Source organism: Erinaceus europaeus, chromosome 3 (genome assembly GCF_950295315.1).
Source record: "Erinaceus europaeus chromosome 3, mEriEur2.1, whole genome shotgun sequence".
NCBI classification, from domain to species: Eukaryota; Metazoa; Chordata; class Mammalia; order Eulipotyphla; family Erinaceidae; genus Erinaceus; species Erinaceus europaeus.
The window spans coordinates 155,090,390-155,114,364 of NC_080164.1; the positions used below are offsets into that span (position 1 = coordinate 155,090,390).

Consider the following 23,975-nt stretch of genomic DNA (forward strand, 5'->3'; position numbering starts at 1 on the left):
ATGATGTCTGGTTCTTTCTCTTTCCTCCTATCTTTCTCATTAATAAATAAATAAAATCTTTTTTTTATTTTAAGGAGAGGGTCAACAGAATATACTGATGACTTGGATGAGAAATAGAGAGAGAGATGTACACAAGCTCAAGGATTACTTTAAAATTATTATTGTTATGTGGTCCAGAAGGTGTATACACTAGTATAGCCACAGGCCCTTTGGAATATAACTAAAATATGCCTACTAGCTATCTACAAAATGGAGGAGCCCCCCCCCCCCCAACTCTTCATCTGCACTGTCCCAGCCTTTAGGTCCATGATTGGTCAACAATTTATTTGGCTTTGTATGTTAACTCTCTTTTCAACCACCAGGTTCCAGATGCTAGCATGATGCCAACCAGACTTCCCTGGACAGACAACCCCACCAATGTGTCCTGGAGCTCTGCTTCCCCAGAGCCCTTCCCCACTAGGGAAAGAGAAAGACAGGCTGGGAGTATGGATCGACCTGTCAACGCCCATGTTCATTGGGGAAGCAATTACAGAAGCCAGACCTTCCACCTTCTACATCCCACAATGACTGGGTCCAAACTCCCAGAGGGTTAAAGAATAGAAAAACTATCAGGGGAGGGGATGAGATATAGAGTTCTGGTGGTGGGAACTGTGTGGAGTTGTACCCCTCTAATCCGATGGTTTCGTCGATGTTTTTTTAAGAGAATTGCTTTTTTAAAAGATTTTATTTATTTATTAATGAGAAAGATAGGCATATATAGAGAGAAAGAACCAGATATCACTCTAGTACATGTGCTGCCGAGGACTGAACACGGGCCCTCATGCTTGAGAATCCAGTGCTTTATCCATTGTGCCACCTCCTGGACCACAGTGTTTCCTTTATTTATTTATTTATTTATTTATTTATTTATTTATTTATTTATGAAAAACATAGGAGAGAGAAAGAGCCAGACATCACTCTGGTACATGTGCTGCTGGGGATTGAACTCAGGACCTCATGCTTGAGAGTCCGATGCTTTATCCACTGCGCCACCTCCCGGACCACCAAATGTTTCCTTTTTATAAATAAAAAATTAAATTAAAAAAAGCTTCAAATTTAGGTCCTCTTTTGATATTGACTGAGTCATGAAAAGTAGATCGGAAAACCTTCCAAAGATGTGTTTTACTACAAAAAGGAACAGACTTTCTGAGGTCTGAAGGGATTCATACTTGAAGACACTCCGGTCAGCAAGGGGTCATGCTGAGCATTTTGCAAACAGAATTGTCTTATGTCTGCAGCTGCTTGGGAAACCTTCACCCGGTTCAACCCAGCTTCCAGCCGGAGATGCTGAACCACTTTCCTCATAGCCGTGAGACTGGAGGAGCCAGACAGGTCGCGGGTGAGAACTGAACCAGTCCGTCTGTCCGCGGGTCACTGAGTTGTGTGCCCAGCCTCATTACTACTACTACTACTATTATTATTATTATCAGAGCACTAATCAACTTTGGCTTATGGTGGTGCAAGGAATTGAAACTGGAATTTTTGGAGCCTCTTAAGGACTTTTTGCATAACCATTGTGGTATTTTCCCCAACTTAGAAGCCAGTATTCAGACAGTGTATTAAACTTTGAGATTAGGTCAGATCACTGGACAGTGAATAAAGAAACAAGTCATAGGCAATTACATATTTTTTTAAATTTATTTTTATTAGTGATTCAATAGTGATTTACAAAATTATAAGCTAAGCAGGGGTAGATAGTATAATGGTTATTCAAACAGACTCTCATGCCTGAAGCTTCAAAGTCCCAGGTTCAATCCCCTGCACCACCATAAGCTACAGCTGAGCAGTGCTCTGGTAAAAAAAAATCATAAACTAATATGAGTATAACTCTACATTATTCCCACCACCAGAGTCCTTTGCTTCCATTTCCCTAGAACAGAAAATGCAATCATTCTCCCAAGCTCATAGGTATGAGTTGAGTGTGTGTGTGTATATTTTTGGCTCATTTCTATTCACTTTTTAAAAAATATTTTATTTACTTATTGATGAGAAAGATAAGAGGAGAGAGAGAAAGAACCAGGCATCATTCTGGTACATGTGCTGCTGGGGATTGAACTCAGGACCTCATGCTTGAGAGTCCGATGCTTTATCCACTGTGCCACCTCCTGGACCACTCTGTTCACCTCTATGATTCTAACTTCATGTGATTAAAAAAAAATATTTATTTATTTTCCCTTTTGTTGTCCCCTTTTTATTGTTGTTGTAGTTATTATTGTTATTGATGCCGTCGTTGTTGGATAGGATAGAGATAAATGGAGAGAGAAGGGGAAGACAGAGAGGGGGGAGAGAAAGATAGACACCTGTAGACCTGCTTCACCGCCTGTGAAGCCACTCCTCTGCAGGCAGGAAGCCTGGGACTCAAACAGGCATCCTTAGGCCAGTCCTTGCACTCTGCGCCACGTGCACTTAGCCCGCTGCGGTACCGTCCGGATTCCCTCACTTGATTTTTTAAAGCCACACCTACACCTATTACTCCTTTCTGGGTCCTTTCTTTTTCTTCTTCCTTTTCAGATAAGAAAGAAACAGAGCCTAACTTCCTCTAGTGTTTTCCAGATTCTCTTCTCTCTCAATGGTGGTATAAAAACAAAGATTCCTGGTCAAAAACATTCTAGGTCTCTGTAGAATGGGGATTCAAAGTCCCTTAGTCATTTTGCACTAACATTTCCCTCTTCTGGGAGTATGAGCCAAAATTATTTTGGGGATGCAGTAGGAAGGAATTCTGGCTTCTGTAATTGCTTCTCTGCTGAACATCCAACCTCCTCAACGGCAAAACTAGTTGACTAAGATGATACATTTTTGGCTAGACTCTTACAGTAAAGTGGTGTTACCATTCTTCATATATTACTGATGATATTAACGTTGATAATAATCTGCTCACTTCCTCAAAATAGTCACTGTATAGTTAATATATAGTTATTTTAATAGTTTATATATTAAATAATATCTAGTAATATATTAATATAGTTAATAGATTATAGTTTATATATATGCTATTCTAGTTGTTTATTTATTTTTGGGTAGAGATAGAGAGTAATTGTGAATGGAAGGGGAGACAGAGACACCTGCAGCATTGTTTCACCACCTGGGAAGTTTTCCCCCTAAAGGCGGGGACTGGGAGCTTGAGCTTGGCCCCCTACACCCTATAATATGTACACCCTATCAAGTGCACCACCACCTGGGTCTTTATACTAAAACTGTTCTAGTGTTCTGTTTTCCTTTAATTTCATATAATATTTATTATTTTGTTTATTATGTATTGAATAGAGACAGAGATAAACTGAGAGGGAAGGGGAGGTAAAGAGGGAGAGAGACAGACACCTGCAGCTCTGCTCCACTGCTTGTTGCCCCTCAGATTCGTGTTCATTGATTTTAACATTCATGTATGGATCTTGCCTAAAATAGTTGTTGTGGTAGTGTTTTCCTAATGGTAATTTTATATGTTCCTCATTCTACATCGGTTAATTGAAATCATTCTTTTCTTTTTTTTTAATACTTATTTATTTCCTTTTTGTTGCCCTTGTTATTTTTATTGTTGTTGATGTCGTCGTTTCATAGGACAGAGAGAAATGGAGAGAGGAGGGGAAAACAGAGGGGGAGAGAAAGATAGACACCTGCAGACCTGCTTCACCACCTGTGAAGTGACTCCCCTGCAGGTGGGGAGCGGAGGTCTCAAACCAGGATCCTTAAGCTGGTCCTTGCCCGCCCCGCTACCGCCCGACTCCCAATTGAAATCATTCTTAAGGAAGAGATAGCCTACTTTGTTTTCTTATTTATTCAATTATTCTTTTTCATTATGAATCATACATATTTAAATACATGGGTTTCAACATTGTCATTAATTATTTTATAGTTCTAGTTTCGGCCACTGAGGATTCCTTTAGTTTCGTTATTGTATCCTTTTCACATACCCTCCCTACCAATCCCTTTTTGACCACTGCCTTATATGCTGACACCACAAGATGGTTTAGCTGTGTCTTGTCCATTTGCCAACCATGAACTCAGCTGCTTCCACAATGTTCTTTTATTACAGGAGGTGGCTCAGTGGACAAGGTTTTTAAGTTCGAACTCTGGCATCTTTCTCTTTCTCGCTCTTCCTCAGCCTCTCATAAATATAGACATAAAGGGAAGGGAATATAAACATAAAGGGAGGGGAGGGGGCGAGGGGAGGGGAGGGAAGGGAAGGGAATAAAGGAAGGGAGTCGGGGGGGTAGTGCAGTGGGTTAAGTGTACATGGAGCAAAGATCAAAGACCAGCGTAAGGATCCTGGTTCGAGCCCCTGGCTCCCCACCCGCAGGGGAGTCGCTTCACAGGCGGTGAAGCAGGTCTGCAGGTGTCTGTCTTTCTCTCCCCCTCTCTGTCTTCCCCTCCTCTCTCCATTTCTCTCTATCTAACAATGACGACAACAATAATAACTACAACAACAATAAAAACAAGGGCAACAAAAGGGAAAATAAATAAATAAAATTTTAAAAATCACCCTTAAATAATTAAAAGAAAGAAAGAAAGAAAGAAAATAAAGGAAAAGAATCCTCCGGGAGCTGTAGAATTGTGCAGGTACAAATCCCCAGTGAAAGACACCCCTGAGGGCCACTTCACAAGCAGGTCTGTAGGTATCTATTGTTCTCTCTCCTTCCCTGTCTCTCCCTCCCTTCTCAATTTATCTCTGTCCTATAAAAAATAATGAAAAAGTGGCCACAGGAGCAATAAATTTGTAGTGCAGGCACTGAGCCCCAGCAATGAGGAGGAGGAGGAGGAGGAAGAGGAGGGGGAGGGGGAGGGGGAGGGGGAGGGGAAGGAGGAGGAGGGGGAGGGGAGGAGGAGGAGAAAGGAAGACATCCCTACCCCTGATAGAAGAAAAATAAAAGTTGACATATGGTAAGAAATTGCAAGTCCAAATTTAAGTAAATATAAAAGCCCTGAGAAGTAATGAGCATGGAAGTCACTTACACACCATTAACAGCACTTAAGAGAGCACTTAAGTACAATTCTGCATGTGTGTCATCAATAAAAGTTAAACAAACAATTCAATTCTGGTATATACCTGTTGGAATGGCCAGAAACTAATCAACAATAAGCTGGAAAATACCAGGTGTTTGTGAGTCACAGGAATTCCCATTCTTGCTATGGGGAGTGAAGCAATAGGAGCTGTTGTGTGGATCCAAGAGATGACTCAGGGGTAGAATTTTCATCTTTCGGAGCAGTGTGAAGAAGAAGCGGCGAGGACGACCCCCGGACCGACCACAGCCCACGCGCCGCCGTGTCCCCACGCTCAGCGCCCACGTCCCGCCGCCGTCGCCACCATGCCCAAGAGAAAGGACGAAGGGGACGCCAAGGGAGATAAAGCCAAGGTGAAGGACGAGCCACAGAGAAGATCTGCAAGGTTATCTGCCAAACCTGCGCCTCCAAAGCCAGAGCCCAAGCCTAAGAAGGCCCCTGCAAAGAAGGGAGAGAAGGTACCCAAAGGGAAAAAGGGGAAAGCTGATGCTGGCAAGGATGGGAATAATCCTGCAGAAAATGGAGATGCCAAAACAGACCAGGCACAGAAAGCTGAAGGTGCTGGAGATGCCAAGTGAAATGTGTGCATTTTTGATAACTGTGTACTTCTGGTGACTGTACAATTTGAAATACTATTTTTTTATCAAGGTTTATAAAAATGCAGAATTTTGTTTTACTTTTTTTTTTTTTAAAGCTATGTTGTTAGCACACAGAACACTTCATTGTTTTTTGGGAGAGGGCATATGTCATTAATAGTGTCTCCAAAGCTAGATTTTCACAGGGGAAAACACCTTTCTCTTCTAGTTTTGAGAGATTTCCTCTGGTTCGAAGAAGGAGGAATTTCTCTATGTTGAGACACATTAACCACCTTGGCCCAAACGCCTTATGGTGTGGAGAAACTAAAATTCGTTTTATGTCCTCTCCTCCCTCTCTGCCTTCAGCATAGACTTGACTCCCTTTAGCCCAGACACCTGTTGAGCCCGGACTCAAAAAAGTGGTTATCAGTATGTCAGGCATCTGGACTTCACAGTGTCACCATTGAGATGGCATCCCTCAAAAGAGCTGCGATATATATATATTTTTTTTTTAGATTGTGGATTTTCAGATTGAATAATTCTACCATTTTCATTTAATTTTCTGAAAGTCAGGGTCGGCTTGTGAAAAGTTGTTAAACAACATGCTAAATGTGAAATGTCAGCCCTCACTCTAAACTTTCCCTGTTCAGAGCATCGAATGAAGATTTCATCAGGTTTTATAGTGGCTTTCTGATTTTGGTATTCCATTGAAGAAGGGAGTTTGAAAGTTGTTGTATACTGTTAACAGTTGTCTGCCCATGTCCTGCCTGAAATACCATGATTGTTTATGAAAAGTATCTTTAATAAAGCTGGATACAGTTGGCTTGGAAAAAAAAAAAGAATTTTCATCTTTTGAGCATGAGGTCTTGAATTTGATTCCTGGCACTGCTAGAATGCTGTTCTGGCCTCTCATATCTTTCTGTTGCTCATGAAATAAAATAAAATAAAATAAAATACTTGGGAAAATCTTTATCAAGTTGAAAATGCTGGTATTTTTTCCCCCAACATAACTTGCTAGTTATAGTTTCCATAAATGCTTTTCTACAAAATGAGATTTTCAATATACCAGAATGGTTTCTAGCACTATGTTCATTGTGGTAGCAATAAATAAATAAGTAAATAAGTAAAAAAAAATTTCACACTCAAAGCAACTTCAGTATCATGGTAATTTATAAATTTAATATTCCTCCATTGGTCTATAAAAGGGAATATCTGTTAATTGTTCAGCCTCCTCAGGGATGTAAGCAATGGATACTCCAACATCCATTTCAGACAATTGTCATACTCAGTGCTGTCCAAGGAAAGGAGAAACTTAACCCATCTAGAGGTGATGAAGTTTTATCTGTAGCAAGTCAGCTTTCTTTACCTTATCTTGGATAGAGCTTGAAAGAATCATGTTAAGTGAGATCAGCCAGAAAGAGATGGGATGATCCCAATCATAAACAGAAGTTGAACAATAAGAAAAGAAAGAGAAAACATAAAGCAGAACTTGGACTGAATTTGATGTATTGCATCAAAGTTAAGGCCTCTGGGGCCCCAGGGGGTGTTCAGGTCTTGGAACATGATGGTGGCAGAGGCCCTAGGCGGGGCTTACAGTATGATGTGGAAAACTTCAAAATGTTACACATGTAAAAGCTACTGTATTTTGCTGTCATTAATGTAAATCATTAATGAATTAATGTAAACCATTAATTTCCCCAATAAAGAAAAGAAAAAAAATAAAGGAAGGAAGAGAAGGTATGACCATAGAAAAGGATATATATATATATCAACCCATATCTGTGACCTTGGGAGAACCACTGCAATTTCCAATGGAGGGAACTGGGACATAAACCTCTGTGGGTGGGGAGGGTGTGAATTTTTACCCTTGTTATCCTGTAATTTTGTAAATCAATAATAAAAAATAAAAAGGAAAAAAAAGGCCACCAGGACAGTGGATTTGTAGTGCAGGCACTGAGCCCCAGCAATAAATGGAGGGAAAAAATTATTTTAGTGGGGCCAGCTGGTTAAGTGAACACGTTACAGTGAGCAAGGACCTGGGTTCAATCCCCAGTCCCTACTTTCTATGGGAAAAACTTCATAAACCATGAAGTAGTGTTTCGGGTATCTTTCTCTCTTATTTTTTCCCCCCTTTCTTTCTCTATCTTTCCTTTCTGCATAATTTCTCCGTCTCTATGCAATAAAAAATAATAATACAATTTTAAGAAATTATTTTACAGGACTGGGCAGTAGCACACCAGGTTAAGTGCAAATAGTGAGAAGCAGAAGCATGGCCCAAGGATACCAGTTGGAGTCCCCAACTCCCCACCTGCAGGGGGGGGTCACTTCACAGGTGATGAAACAGGTCTGTAGGTGTCTTTCTCTCTCCCTCTCTGTCTTCCCCTCCTCTCTTGATTTCTCTCTGTCCTGTCGAACAATAATAGCAACAACAATGGAAAAAAAAGATGGCTGCAGGGGGGGGTCACTTCACAGGTGATGAAACAGGTCTGTAGGTGTCTTTCTCTCTCCCTCTCTGTCTTCCCCTCCTCTCTTGATTTCTCTCTGTCCTGTCGAACAATAATAGCAACAACAATGGAAAAAAAAGATGGCTGCCAGGCACAAAGGATTCGTAGTGTAGGAGCCGAGGACTGAGCCCAGGTGATAACCCTGGAGGAAAAAAAAAAAGAAATTATTTTACTAAAAGACATCAAGAACGGTGTCTGCTGGGAGATAGCTTACCTAATATAGTGCATAGCTTACCTAATATAGTGCACACTTCATCACATGCAAGGACCTGAGTTTGAGGCCCCAGCTACCACATGGGAGACCACGCCCAAGGGAAGCTTCATGAGTAGTGGAGAGGTGCTGTGATGTCTCTCTGTCTCTCTCCCTCTTAATCTCCCCTTCCCTCTCAATTTCTGGCTGTATCTATCTAATAAATAAAGATAATAAAATTCTTATTAAAAAAAGAATTTAAGAAAAGCATGTATCTTGTAAATGAACACATCAGAAGAGAAAAGACATGAAAAGGGGAATTTAATTAATAAATCCATATCTTCTATATAATACACAATAAAAGCTTTATCAAACGTATTTCTGATTCATTACCACAGAAAGCATACAAGAGCTGACAAAATAGCTCACTTGGATAGCAAAGACAGAGAGACACCGGAAGCACTGCTTCACCATTTGTAAAGCTTTCCCGCTGCAGGCAGGGACCAGGGGCTGGAACTTGGGTCCTTGCTCATTGTAGCATGTGCGCTCAACTAGGTGCGCCACCACCCGGCCCCTGTACTTATTTTCTTAACCAGAACACTGCTCAGCTGTTCAACTCTGGCTTATGATGGTGTTGGGGGGGAGACTAAATCTAGGGCTCTGGAGTCTCAGTCATAAAGGATTTTGCATAAGCATTATGCTATTTCCCCTCCCCCCTTTTTTTTTACTGGAGCACTGCTCAGCTCTGGTTTATGGTGGTGCGGGGGATTTGACCTGGGACTTTGGAGCTTCTGATATGAGAATCTTTGCACAGCCATTATTCTATCTACCCCTCCCCACTTCCTCAGCTTTTTAAAACCTAAAATATACATGAATTTGTATAATATTAAATTATATATATTTTAACATTCTTTTAAAAAATGTTTTATTATATTTATTTATTTATTTATTGGATATAGACAGCCAGAAATCAAGAAAGGAGAGGGGACAGAGAAGGAGAGAGATGGAGAGAAACCTACAACACTGCTTCACCACTTGCAAAGCTTCCCCCCTGCAGGTGGGGACTGGGGGCTTGAATCTGGGTCCTTGTGCATTGTAACATGTGCACTCAACAAGGTGCATCACCACCTGGCCCCCATTCTGTTTTTAAATCAATGCATTTGCACAATAGTTTAAATATACTGATTCTCTACCTTCTTAAAACAGAACATCTGAAAGCCTCTGAGTAAGCATGCACAGAGGTGGGGAGGGATGAGTTTCCTCATGAAAATATAGCTCACTCTGTTTATTGCTACATTAACTACTACTATCTTTCAGCCTTTTATTGAAACCACTGTTTAAATATGAATGTTCTGGATATATCTCTTCATAGTACCTTAGATTCTCAAAGGGTCTAAAAGGCCTACATTGTTGAGATATATGATAATTCTTACTATAACAGCAGTTCTCAAATAACTGATGGTAATTTCCATTATTCCATACACCTAACATATTACCTATGAAATAGCAATACAATTTTTGGCATTATTTTGATATGTAGGAACTGGAAAATAAAATATTATCCTAGTCATAAAATAAACAATAAAAATATATACTATCAGTTTGCATTTCTGTTGCTCTGTCTACACACATTAAAAATTGCTACTGTAGGCTGGGTGGTGGTGCAGATGGTTGAGAGGACACCTACCAATGTGCAAGCACCTGGGTTCAAATGCCTGGCCCTCCACCTGAAGGGGGGAAGCTTCACTGGTGGTGAAGCAGTGCTGCAGTAGTCTCTCTTTCTCCCTCCATTTCCCCTTTCCTCACAATTTCTCTCTGTCCTATCAAATTAATTAATTAATTGCTCATGAATATTTTAGGAAAATAATACAAGTCGAGATAGAAACGATTATGCAAATGACTCAAATGCCTGAGCCTCTGAAATCCCAAGTTCAATCCCTGCTGCCACTCGAAGCCAATTGCCAAACAGGGCTCCTGTTAAAAACAAAGAACAGGGAAGTCAGGCGGTAGCACAGCAGGTTAAGCGCAGGTGGCTCAAAGTGCAAGGACTGGCGTAAGGATGCTTGTTTGAGCCCCAGCTCCCCACCTGCAGGGGAATCTCTCTGTCCTATCTAACAATTATGACATCAATAACTACAATAATAACTACAACAACAATGAAAAACAACAAGGTAAAATAAATAAAAAAATATATTTAAAAAAAACAGGGTTAAGGAGATAGCACAGCTATTTACAGAAAATATTTTCACACTTGAGGCACCAGTAGTTCAAGTTTCAATTCCCCATCACCATTATAAACCAGAGCTGAGTAGTGTTCTGGTTTAACAAAAAGCATGTTTTAGGGAATTAATTTACAAGTGGTAAATTCAACGAATACACACACACACACACACACACACACATCTATATTCAAATTTGTATACATTTTTGTAAAATTTACTACTTTAAAATGTGAACATTTCTTCTAATTGAAGATACCAATTTACCTGGAAGAAACTTTATACTATTTGTAGGTCATAACAATCATCAGACTAGTTTATATAAATTTAAATTACTCAAACATAATCATATTAAGAAACTTAACTGGATATCACTCAAGAATTAAGATAAATGATAGAGTTAGTGCTTAATTTCCTAAATTAGAATATGTGTACTTTAATGGTGACAGATTACGACTTAATGATTATGTTCATAAATGAATTACAAGGTCAACATCACTGGTCTGGGCTTGCAGTCATTACAAACAGAGGAGGCCAAGCTACCTAGCAAACTGTTTCCTATAAGGAAAATTTTCCAATAAACCTTGACAAAGTAGGGCATGCTAATATTTATCCAGAGGGCAGAAAGTCATATTTGTTGTTGCACAGTGAAGATTCAATTGATTTCTACTGACTTACAAAAGTCTAAGGAAGGACAATGTAGCTATTGTGCTCCTGAAGAGGATTTCAAAGTGACTTCAGGTAAAGAAATATTCCTGAGTTTTTTAAATAGAAAAGAAAAAAAAAAAAAAGACTTCTAGAGCAGTGGATTTGTAGCGCAGGCACTGAGCCCCAAAAATAACCCTGGAGGCAAAAAAAAAAATCTTATCACATAGATAAGTTAAAGAGGATCCAGGCATTAACACAGAGCATTTATACTGGCCTTTGCAACTGTTTTCCACTTGCACATAGTGCTAGTTTGATTATACAGGGTGGCCAAAATTCAAATCATGCACTGTCTATATAGTTTTTAAAATAATTTTAGGGGAGTCTGGCAGTAGTGCAGCAGCTTGAGCGCACGTGGCGCAATGCACAAGGACTGGCATCAGGATCCGGGTTCCAGCCCCCGGCTCCCCACCTGCAGGGAAGTCGCTTCACAGGCGGTGAAGCAGGTCTGCAGGTGTCTATCTTTCTCTCCCCCTCTCTGTCTTCCCCTCCTCTCTCCATTTCTCTCTGTCCTATCCAACAACGAAGACAGACAACAATAATAATTACAACAAAAAAGCAACAAGGGCAACAAAAGGGAATAAATTAATTTATAAAAAAATAATTTTAGGAGGGTAGTTCTCCATGAATAATACATCCTCACATGGGATTGGATGACAGTTTTCCCTGAAGTCCTTTCTTTAAAAGACTGAGACCAGATCAAAGAGCATCAGGTAACCAGAGGCAACACAGAAATATCCTTAACCACTTCCTCAACCCCCCCCCCACCCTCGACCCCCGCCATCAGAACTGGTTGGTGGCACACCCAGTAGAGCGCTCATGTTACCCTGTGCAAGGAACTGGGTTCAATTCCACCTGGGGTGGGGGTGGGGCACAAAGTTTTACAAGTGGTAAATCGTGCTGCATGTGTCTCTTTTACCCCTCACTTCTCCCCCTTTCCCTCTTAAACTTCTGTTGCTATAACAATAAATAGATACACCTAAAAAAAATTCTCAGGAAACAAATCTATGTAATATTTCCCCCCAAAATTCTTAAAATAGTCTTCTGGAAAAAAATGTGTTAGATTAATTTTTAGGTTTTCAGTAGGAACCCTTAATTTGGGACACTGACAGAATTTATTCAGTTGTTGCATTATTTATATGTTACAACTTAACTGTAAAATATTTACTAATTTTACTTACTCATCAGCTAGTTTGGAAATATTTATATTAAGAAGAGCTGAAATAAGGACTAAGGGATGGGGGAGATAGCATAATGATTTTGCAAAACTTACATGCCTGAGGCACAAAAGTTCCCAGGTTCAATTCCCTGCCCCGCTATAGGACAGTGCTGAGCAGTGCTCTGGTACAAAAACAAAAACATTATATATATTCTGGGGAAGGAGGGCAGGGAGAGGGCTAGGGGTGTGTGCGTGTGTGTGTGGGGGGGGCTTTGAGGTCCTAGTACATGATGATGGAAAAGGACCAAGCTGGGGGTGAAAGATTTTTGCAGACAACTACCAAGGTGAGATGAGATTTTTATACTCATGTGTTAACAACTGTATTGTAAACCATTATGCCCCCCAATTAAAAAATAGTTCAGGGGCTGGGTGGTGGTGCACTTGGTTGAGCGCACATGTTACAATGTGCAAGGACCCAGGTTCAAGCCCCTTGTCCCCACCTGCAGGGGGGAAAGCTTTGTGAGTGGTGAAGCAGTGCTGCAGGTGTCTCTCTCTACCTCCCCCTTCTCTCTCAATTTCTGGGTGTCTCTATCCAATAAATAAATAAAAATAATTAAAAAAAATACTTCAAGGGAGTCGGGTGGTAGCACCCTGGGTTAAGCGCACATGGCGTAAAGGGCAAGGACCTGCATAAGGTAACCTCTTACAGCCCCCCCCTCCATCCACAGGGGAGTCACTTCACAGGTGGTGAAGCAGGTCTGCAGGTGTCTCTCTTTCTCTCCCCGTCTCCCCCTCCTCTCTCCATTTCTCTCTGTCCTATCTAACGACAACAACATCAATAACAACAATAATAACTATACCTACAATAAAAAAAGGCAGCAAAAAGGGAAAATGAATAAATATAGAAAAAATAAAAAGATACTTCAAAGGAAAAGCCTTTTGATCAAAATATGTAAGGAATCTTTGTTAGTTAATGTTTTATGTTGCTAATAATTGCTGTTTCCTTTTTTTTAAATACTTTATTTTAAGGAGAGGAGGAGAAAAGAGAGAGAAAGCGATCAGGGTGTTGCTCAACTCTGTTTTGTGGTGCTGTTGGGGACTGTATCCGGGTCCTCAATGCCTCCCGACCTCAGGGCCTTAGGCATCAAAGTCTTTGGCAAAACTATTATGCTGTCTTCCCAGCCCTGAAACTTTTCTCTTTTTTAAAAAATATTTTTATTTATTGGACAGAGACAGCCAGATATTGAGAAGGGGTGATAGCGAGACAGACACCTATAGCTCTACTTCGTCACTTGCAAAATTTTTCTCCTGCAGGCAGAGAGCAGGGGCTCAAACCCAGGTCCTTGATCACTGTAACATGTGTGCTCAGCCAGGTGAGCCATCAGCTGGCCCAAACTTCTCTTTTTCAAAAAAAGATTTTATTTATAAATGAGAAAGATAGTAGGAGAGAGAGAGAGAGAGAGAAACAGACATCACTGTGGTACATGTGCTACCAGGGATTGAACTCAGGACCTCATGCTTGAGAGTCCAATGTTTTGTAGTTGGCACAGTAGTGTGCCAACCCCCGGACCACAAAATTTTTCTCTCTCTTAAAAACTAGTTGAACTTCAGCAGCTCTAGTTTGTTGTATTCTTTGTGGGTCTAAATCTCCAGGAGATGCATTGTTAACATCTTTCAGTCCATACTAAGGGAATTAGTCATGAGGCATTGTAATTTTATTTATTTATTTTAAAATTTTTTATTGGGGAATTAATGGTTTATTATAATTATCAAAGAAGGGTCACATAGAGATAAAAAATATGAGTCAAGTGAAGGGTGGTAGAATAGTATTTTTTTTTAATGGTGATTTCACCATTTTCTTTCTTTCTTTTTTACTATGGATAGAGACAGAGAAATTGAGAGGGGAGGAGGAGGGGGAGAGACAGAGAGACACCTGCAGCCCTGCTTCACCACTCGTGAAGTTTTCCCCCTTCACACGTGGGGACCAGGAGCTTGAACCTGGGTCCTTGTGCACTGTAGTGTGTGTACTTAACCAGGTGCACCAACGCCTGGCCCCACATAGTATTTTTTTGAAATAAAATTTCATTCTGGCGTCTCAAAGGCCCCAGATTCAATCCCTTGTGCCACTATACATCAGAGCAATTCTCAGCTGTGATTGATGATAGTGCTGGGAATTGAATCTAGAACTTTTGCTAGAAACAGAGGTATGGAGAGAATGAAAGAGGCCATAGCACTGAAGCTTCCTCCAGGGCAGTGGGAGTAAGGCTTGTACCTGAGTTGTACACATGGCAAAACAGAAAACTACCCAAGTGAGCTATTTTGCAGGCCTAGAATCTGGAATCTGGAGCTTTGGTCATGAAAGTATTTTTTTGTGTAGTGCCTCTATCTATCTATTTACCTATCTATCTGTCTATCATCTATCTATCTATCTACCTATCTATCATCTATCTACCTATCTGTCTATCTATCTATCTATCTGTCTATCATCTATCTATCTATCTATCTATCATCTATCTATTTTCCCCATCACAGCACAGTTTAACTCTGGTTTATGGTGGTGCAGGGGATTGAACCTGATAATTCAAAGCCTTAAGCATGAAATGGTTTTGCATAATTACTATGCTATCTGCTCCCCAACTCTGGCCCAACCATTATGGTATCTCCCCAGTCCATTGCTTTGGCAAAACAAAACAAAACAAAACAAAACAAAACGACTGGTATTTTTCCTGGAGTAATTTAAAACTAGACAGTTTCACAGAACAGGGCCCAGGGGGCTGGTGAGATAGCATAATGATTCTGCAGAAGAATTTCATGACTGAGGCTCTGAAGTGCCAGGCTCTCCAGAGATAAGCAGTGCTCTGTATCTCTCTCCGTGTGTGTGTGTGTGTGTGTGTGTGTGTGTGTGTGTGTGTGTGTGTGTGTGTGTGTGTGTGTAAGGGTAAAAATGCACTTGTAGTTATAACGTCGAAGCTAACTAAATAAGATATTCTCTGCTACTCCCCTAAGAAAAGTGAAAAAAAAAATTATTTACTAATATTTTTAGCGCTCTCACTTTCTCCACTGTCATAAACAACAAATGGGTATCATATTTTGCAAAAAAAGGCAATTTTTTAATGATTACAAAGTAGGGGCTATAAGTACAGCTTATTTAAATATAACAAACATTGTAAAATTGGTTTACAACTTTGAAATTATAGATAGACTTGTATTATCTCCCTAATACTTATTTATTCTAGAAGTAGGTTCATAGATCTTATTGCTCTCTCAAACTGTCTAATGATTCCCTTTTCCTAATCAGATCAAGTACTTTCCTAAACAAGACTGTGGAGTAGATAAACTAATTTGTGAACCAATCTCCATTGATGATAGTTTTATGTAATAATAACAATAACAACAGTAGCTGACTTGAATATTTATTACCTGTTCTGTGTCAGAGAAAGTCTCATAATAATCCTGTAAAATATTCTTATATTTATTTTACAGATGAGAAAACCTAGGCACTGGGGGTAAGAGTAAGCAGTGTCTTTGTGGGGATTAAATGAGCTATTTAGTCCATTGCTGCATGCTGGGCACATACCACCATTTAATGAATACAAGCTCTCCAGGCTTAGCTTCTGTTGTACTCCAGAAGGCTTTGCTATCATTCATTGTAGAGATATTGGTGTGATAATGTGCAAGACCAAACAGAAGGTGAATGGATAAGGATTTGAGTCTAGGGTCAAAGCAGGAGATACTGCTCTCCCCATTAAACTCCTTTGCTTTTTTTTTTCCCCTTAAAATTCTATGCAAATACTGCATTCCATCCCACAGTTCAGCAGCTTAACTATTAATATAAAACCCATTTACTCCAAAGTTTGAATCACTGCTTTCCTATGGAGATGTACCTTGTTTATACCTTGAAATAACCCCCCACACTCCCCTCCTCTGGATTTAGTAGAACATCTCTTTCTCTGAATTTAGTACAGCACTTTTGGAAACTTGGAGGACTAAATTAACCTGGTTAGCTCTGGCACAAAGCTGTGGGCCTGGGGAATCAACATAATTGTTATATAAAAAGACTTTCGTGGTCAGGGAGGTGGCGCAGTGATTAAGCTTTGCACTCTCAAGCATGAGGTCCCGAGTTCGATCCCCGGCAGCACATGTGCCAGAGTGATATCTGGTTCTTTCTCTCTTCTCCTATCTTTCTCATAAAAAAATAAAATCTTTAGAATATATATATATATATATATATATATATATATATATATAGACTTTCTTGCTGGGCAGGGGTAGATAGCATAATGGTTATGCAAATAGACTTTCTTTTTTTTTTTAATTTATTTATTTTTTTTATTTAAGAAAGGATTAATTAACAAAACCATAGGGTAGGAGGGGTACAACTCCACACAATTCCCACCGCCCAATCTCCATATCCCACCCCCTCCCCCGATAGCTTTCCCATTCTCTATCCCTCTGGGAGCATGGACCCAGGGTCATTGAGGGTTGCAGAAGGTAGAAGGTCTGGCTTCTGTAATTGCTTCCTCGCTGAACATGGGCGTTGACTGGTCGGTCCATACTCCTAGTCTGCCTCTCTCTTTCCCTAGTAGGATGGGTCTCTGGGAAGCTGAGCTCCAGGACACATTGGTGGTGTCTTCAATCCAGGGAAGTCTGGCCGGCATCCTGATGACACCTGGAACCTGGTGACTAAAAAGAGAGTTAACATACAAAGCCAAACAAATTGTTGAGCAATCATGGACCCAAAGCTTGGAAAAGTGGAGAGGAAGTATTAGGGAGGTACTCACTGCAAACTCTAGTATACTTCTGCTTTCTTACTTTGGTGCCATACTCCAAACTCAGTCAATTTCTGCTTTGTGTTTCTACTTCTTTTTTTTTTTACATGCATAACATTCCCCAGATTCCCATTTAGCAATACAACCCCCACTATTTCATTCATCATTTTTCATGGACCTGTATTCTCCCCACCCACCCACCCACCCCAGAGTCTTTTACTTTGGTGTAATACTCCAATTCCATTTCAGGTTCGACTTGTGTTTTCTTTTCTAATCTTGTTTTTCAACTTTGGCCTGAGAGTGAGATCATCCCATATTCATCCTTCTGTTTCTGACTTATTTCACTCAACATGATTTTTTCAAGGTCCATCCAAGATCGGCTGAAAACGGTGAAGTCACCATTTTTTTACAGCTGAGTAGTATTCCATTGTGTATATATACCACAGCTTGCTCAGCCACTCATCTGTTGTTGGACACCTGGGTTGCTTCCAGGTTTTGGCTATTACAAATTGTGCTGCCAAGAACATATGTGTACACAGATCTTTTTGGATGGATGTGTTGGGTTCCTTAGGATATATCCCCAGGAGGGGAATTGCAGGGTCATAGGGTAGGTCCATTTCTAGCCTTCTGAGAGTTCTCCAGACTGTTCTCCACAGAGGTTGGACCAATTGACATTCCCACCAGCAGTGCAGGAGGGTTCCTTTGACCCCACACCCTCTCCAGCATTTGCTGCTGTTACCTTTTCTGATGTGTGACATTCTCACAGGAGTGAAGTGATATCTCATTGTTGTCTTGATTTGCATTTCTCTGACAATCAGAGACTTGGAGCATTTTTTCATGTGTTTCTCGGCCTTTTGGATCTCTTCTGTGGTGAATATTCTGTCCAAGTCCTCCCCCCATTTTTGGATGGGGTTATTTGTTGTCTTGTTGTTGAGTCTGGCAAGCTCTTTATATATGTTGGTTATTAAACTCTTATCTGATGTATGGCATGTAAAGATCTTCTCCCATTCTGTGAGGGGTCTCTTGGTTTGGGTAGTGGTTTCTTTTGCTGTGAAGAAGCTTTTTAATTTGATGTAGTCCCATAGGTTTATACTTGCCTTAGTCTTCCTTGTAATTGGATTCGTTTCATTGAAAATGTCTTTAAAATTTATGCGGAAAAAAGTTCTGCCAATATTTTCCTCTAAGTATCTGATAGTTTCTGGTCTAACATCCAAGTCCTTGATCCACTTGGAATTTACTTTTGTATTTGGTGAAATACAGTGATTCAGTTTCATTCTTCTGCATGTTTCAACCCATTGTTTCCAACACCATTTGTTGAAGACACTCTACTTTCCCCATGTAATAGTCTGGGCCCCTTTGTCAAAGATTAGATGTCCATAGGTGTGGGGCCTCATTTCTGGGCTCTCAATTCTATTCCACTGGTCAGTGTGTCTGTTCATGTTCCAGTACCAAGCAGTTTTGATGACAATGGCCCTATAATATAGTTTGAGATCTGGCAGTGTGATGCCTCCAGTTCTGTTCTTTTTTCTCAAGATTGTTTTGGCAATTCTAGGTCTTTTCTGGTTCCAGATAAACATTTGTAGCATTTTTTCTATTCTCCTAAAAAATGTGCTTGGGATCTTGATGGGGATAGCATTAAATTTGTAGATGGCTCTGGGTAATATATTCATTTTGATGATGTTAATTCTTCCAACCCATGAGCATGGAATATCTTTCCATTTCTTTGTGTCTTTTTCAATTTCTTTGAGTAGTGACTCATAATTTTCAGTATACAAGTCTTTCACTTCTTTGGTTAGGTTTATTCCTAGATATTTTATTGTTTTTGTTGCTATAGAAAAAGGAACTGATTTCTGGATTTCAATTTCTTCTAACTTAGTGTTTGCATAGAGGAATGCCACTGACTTTTGAATGTTAATTTTATAACCTGACACATTACTGTATTGCCTGATGATTTCCAAAAGCTTCTTGCTAGATTCCTTAGGTTTTTCCATGTATACTATCATGTCATCTGCAAATAAGGAGAGTTTGACTTCTTCTCTTCCAATCTGTATGCCTTTAATTCCTTGCTCCTGCCTGATTGCTATGGCAAGAACTTCCAACACTATGTTGAATAGTAATGGTGATAGTGGGCAGCCCTGTCTAGTACCTGATCTGAGGGGAAATGCTTCCAGTTTTTCACCATTGAGTATGATGTTGGCTGTAGGTTTGCTATATATAGACTCCACTATCTTCAGGAATTTTCCATCTATTCCTATTTTTTGTAGTGTTTTGATCATAAAGGGATGTTGTATTTTGTCAAAGGCTTTCTCTGCATCTATTGATATGACCATGTGGTTTTTGGTCTTGCTTTTGTTGATGTGGTGGATCACATTGATTGATTTACGTATATTAAACCAACCTTGCATGCCTGGGATAAACCCCACTTGGTCATGATGGACAATCTTTTTGATATACTGCTGTATCCGGTTGGCTAGAATTTTGTTCAATATTTTCGCATCTATGTTCATCAGAGATATTGGTCTGTAGTTTTCTTTTTTGGTTGTGTCCCTGTCTGCTTTTGGTATCAGGGTGATGTTGGCTTCATAGAAGCTGGCAGGGAGTATTCCAGTGTCTTCAATCTTCTGGAAGACTTTTAAAAGTAGAGGTATTAGTTCTTCTTTGAAAGTTTTGTAGAATTCATTTGTAAAACCATCTGGTCCAGGACTTTTATTTTTGGGAAGATTTTTGATAACTGTTTCAATTTCATTAGCTGTGATGGGCCTGTTCATGTTATGCACTTCCTCTTTACTTAGTTTTGGAAGTTGGTAGGTATCTAGGAAATCATTCATTTCTTCCAGGTTCTCTAACTTGGTGGCATATAGTTGTTCATAGAAGCCTCGCATGATATGTTGAATTTCTGCAGTGTCTGTTGTGATATCTCCTCTTTCATTTACTATCCGATTTATTTGGGTCTTCTCCCTTTTTTGTTTTGTGAGTCTGGCTAAAGGTTTGTCGATTTTGTTTACTCTTTCGAAGAACCAACATTTACTTTCATTGATCTTTTGTATGGTTTTCCTATTCTCAATGTTATTTATTTCTGCCCTAACTTTAGTAATTTCTGTCCTTCTGGTTGCTTTAGGGTTCCTTTGTTGTTCTTCTTCTAGGTCTTTAAGATGTGCAATCAGGCTGTTTATTTGTGCCTTTTCTTGTTTCCTAATGTGTGATTGTATAGCTATGAACTTCCCTCTTAGGACTGCTTTAGCTGTGTCCCAAATATTTTGATAGCCTGTGTCTTCATTTTCATTGAACTCTCGAAACATTTTGATTTCTTCCTTGATTTCCTCTTTGACCCAGAAGTTGTTAAGAAGTGTACTGTTGAGCTTCCACATTTTGGCACTGTTACTAATCTTTTGTTGATTGTTAAGTGTTAGTTTAATTCCACTGTGGTCTGAGAAGATGCTTGGGATGATTTCAGTGCTCTTGAATAGGCTGATGCTGTCTTTGTGGCCTAACATATGGTCTATCCTTGAGAATGATCCATGTGGATTTGAGTAAAATGTGTATTCCAGTTTCTTGGGATGAATGACTCTGAAAATGTCCAATAGTTCTAGTTTATCTATCTCTTCATTTAGCTCCCTTATGTCTTTACTGATTTTCTGCCTGGATGATCTGTCAAGTTGAGATAGTGGGGTGTTGAAGTCCCCTACTATGATTGTGTTACTGTTAATATATTGCTGTAGCTCTTTCAGTAGAAGTTTGATGTATTTAGATGGCTTCTCATTGGGTGCATAGATATTAATAATTGTTAAGTCCTCTTGATTGACTGATCCTCTGAGCATTAAGTAGTGTCCATTCCTATCTTTTTTAATCTTATCTATTTTAAAGTCTATCATGTCAGATATGAGAATAGCTGTTCCTGCCCTTTTTTGTGGGCCATTGGCTTGAATGATAGTTTTCCATCCTTTCACTTTAAGTCTGTGTTTGTCTTGTTGCGTTAGGTGAGTTTCCTGTAGACAACATATTGTTGGGTTGTGTTTTCTGATCCATCTTCCTACTCTGTGTCTTTTAATAGGTGAATTCAGGCCATTCACATTTATTGATATCAAAGATTGAAGATATTTTAACGCCATTCTTGTAGAGTTTTAGAGTGTTTTGATATATGTTCTATTTGTGGTGGTCTGGTTGTTTATAGGAAACCTTTCAGAACTTCTTTCAAGGCAGGCTTGGTGATGGTTGCTTCCTTCAACTGTTGCTTGTCTGAGAAGGTTTTGATGCTTCCATCTAGTCTGAATGACAATCTAGCAGGATATAGTATTCTTGGCTGAAAGCCTTTCTCATTGAGCACTCGATAGATATCTTGCCATTCTCTTCTGGCCTGTAGTGTTTGTATGGAGAAGTCCGCTGCTAATCTTATGGGTTTTCCTTTGTAGGTGACTCTTTGTTTTTCTCTTGCAGCCTTGAGGATCCTTTCTTTATCCTTATTCCTTTCCAATCTAAGTATGACATGTCTTGGTGTCTTTAGGTCTGGATTAATTCTGTTTGGGACCCTCTGGGCTTCTTGAATCTTTATGTCTTTGGTGTTGTCTAGACTAGAGAAATTTTCAGCTATTATGGCCTGGAGAACGCTTTCTTCCTCCCCTTCTATTTCTTCCTCTGGTAAGCCAACAATGCGTATATTGTTTCTTTTGAAGTCATCCCATAGGACTCTGTTGTTGTTTTCAGCATCTCTTAATCTCTTTTTGAGATCTCTTACTTCTTTTTTAGTTGTCTCTAATTCATCCTCAATCTTGCTAATTCTGTCTTCAGCCTCATTGATTCTATTCTCTCTGCCCTCTACTGCTTTCTGGAGTTCATCTATTTTGTTGCCCTGCTCTGATACTGTTTTAGCTTGTTCAGCTAGTTGCCTTCTTAGCTCAGCAATTTCAGCTTTCAGCTCTCTAATAACCATGCGATTATTAGAATTTTCTTCCATATTCTCATTTGTTGTTCCTGCATTTCTGATTACAATTTTTTCAAATTCTTTACTCACTCCTGTTATTATTTCCTTAGCTAATGTTTGGATGTTGAACTCGTTGTTTTGTGCTTTGCCCTCTGGAGGACTTTTAGCTGGACTCTTGTCCTGGTTCGAGTCTCCATTATTTTTTCTTGTTGTTTTAACCATTTTATATAAGTTAACAGTTTTTTCAATCCCTGAGTTGGAGTTCAGTGGTGTAAAAGCCTTTTTTTTTTTCCCCTGTAGGCTATGGTAGCCTGAGGGCTTTTAAACTATCAATAGGCTTCTTGGCTTAATCAATGACTCCTGACCAAGAGATAAAGCAGGGTGTGGCAGAGATAATCCAGTGGTTATGCAAAGAGACTTTCACAGCCCTTCAGCTATGCCACCGAGGTATAGGTCTTCTCCCTAGTTTCCCGGTTAGATCTCTGTGCCCTGGTGTCCCTCCCTGTTGCTGCTCCAGATTCTGAGGGTAGTAGCAATGGAGACTCAGAGTTGTACTTGGTGAGTCTCTGGGGAGTCCTTTCCTCCCTTCAGCTGTCCCCTTGTTGGTGGAGCAGACTGGAGGTGGTGTCTCCACTGACAAACTGTCGAACTGTTAGCAGTCACTTAATCTCTCCTTAGGCCCCTCTCTCCTCTCTGTCACCAGCCACGCGTGTTTGTACTCACGGGTGATTTACTGGGTTTCTGTGGTCATTCTAGTCCTGTCTTGTTTCGGTCCGGGTGGTCTCCTTTGGTATTCCTAGTTGATCCAGGAGAGGAGAGGAGAGGAGAGGAGAGAAAGCGATCTGCTGCTCGTAGCTTCGCCTCCGGAAGTCGAATCCCCCGACTTTCTTTTTTAATTTTTAAAAATATTTATTTATTCATTTTCCCTTTTTGTTACCCTTGTTGTTTTATTGTTGTAGTTATTGTTGTTGTTATTGATGTCATCCTTGTTGGGTAGGACAGAGAGAAATGGAGAGAGGAGGGGAAGACAGAGAGGGGGAGAGAAAGATAGACACCTGCAGACCTGCTTCACCGCCTGTGAAGCGACTCCACTGCAGGTGGGGAGCCGGGGGCTGGAACCGGGATCCTTAAGCCCGTCCTTGCGCTTTGTGCCACCTGCTGCACTACCCTCCGACTCCTTACAAACAGACTTTCATGTCTGATGCTCCAAAGTCCCAGGTTCAACCTCCTGCACCACCATATGCCAGAGCTGAGCAGTGCTCTGGTAATAAAAGAAAGAAAAGAAAAGAAAAGAAAAGAAAAGACTTTCTTGCTTGAGGTACCCAAAGATCCCAAAGTTAATAGAAAGCAAAAAAATGTTAAGATCTTACATTTTAAAAAATTATTTGGGGGTAATTGGGCGGTAGCGCAGCGGGTTAAGCGCACATGGCGCAAATCGCAAAGACTGGTGTAAGGATCCCTGTTCGAACCCCGGCTCCCCACCTGCAGGGGGCGTAGCTTCACAAGTGGTGAAGCAGGTCTGCAGGTATCTTTCTCTCCCCCCCTCTATTTTCCCCTCCCTCCTCTCTCCATTTCTCTCTGTCCTATGCAACAATAATGACATCAATAACAACAACAATAAAAACTACAACAATAAAACAACAAGGGCAACAAAAAGGGAATAAATAAATATTAAAAAAATTATTTGCGAGCTGAGTGGTAGTGCACTGGGTTAAGTAAGCACACATGGCGCGAAGTGCAAGGATCAGCTCAAGGATCCTGGTTCTGGCTCCTCACCTGAAGGGGGTTGCTTCACAAGCAGTGTAGCAGGTTTGCAGGTGTCTTTCTCTGCCCCTCTGTCTTCCCCTCCTCTCTCAATTTCTCTCTGTCGTATCCAACAACAATAGTAATAACAACAACAAT

The 23,975-nt window shown here is 40.2% G+C and overlaps 2 protein-coding genes across 2 annotated transcripts; one reads left to right on the forward strand and one right to left on the reverse strand.

Moving 5' to 3' along the window:
- Positions 1–1,140: 1,140 nt before the first annotated feature.
- Positions 1,141–5,341, reverse strand: LOC107522487 (guanine nucleotide-binding protein G(I)/G(S)/G(O) subunit gamma-5-like). The gene is made up of 2 exons (XM_060188464.1): positions 5,320–5,341; positions 1,141–1,385 (listed from the first exon to the last, which is right to left on the reverse strand). Exons 1-2 carry the CDS (start codon positions 5,339–5,341, stop codon positions 1,165–1,167), a joined length of 243 nt encoding a protein of 80 aa, XP_060044447.1. The 3' UTR covers positions 1,141–1,164.
- On the forward strand, positions 5,238–6,432 carry LOC132537562 (non-histone chromosomal protein HMG-17-like). Its single transcript, XM_060188160.1, has one exon. It carries the CDS (start codon positions 5,340–5,342, stop codon positions 5,610–5,612), a length of 273 nt encoding a protein of 90 aa, XP_060044143.1. The 5' UTR covers positions 5,238–5,339; the 3' UTR covers positions 5,613–6,432.
- Positions 6,433–23,975: the final 17,543 nt, after the last annotated feature.

Excerpts from the sequence above, each read along its gene's own strand:
- LOC132537562 (XM_060188160.1), top strand. The coding sequence starts at position 5,340 with ATGCCCAAGAGAAAGGACGAAGGGGACGCCAAGGGAGATAAAGCCAAG.
- LOC107522487 (XM_060188464.1), bottom strand. The coding sequence starts at position 5,341 with ATGGTGGCGACGGCGGCGGGAC. Across the intron at positions 1,386-5,319 it reads GGTGGCGACGGCGGCGGGAC|TTCTCACCCGCGACCTGTCT; the intron begins GTGGGCGCTGAG and ends GGACTGGTTCAG.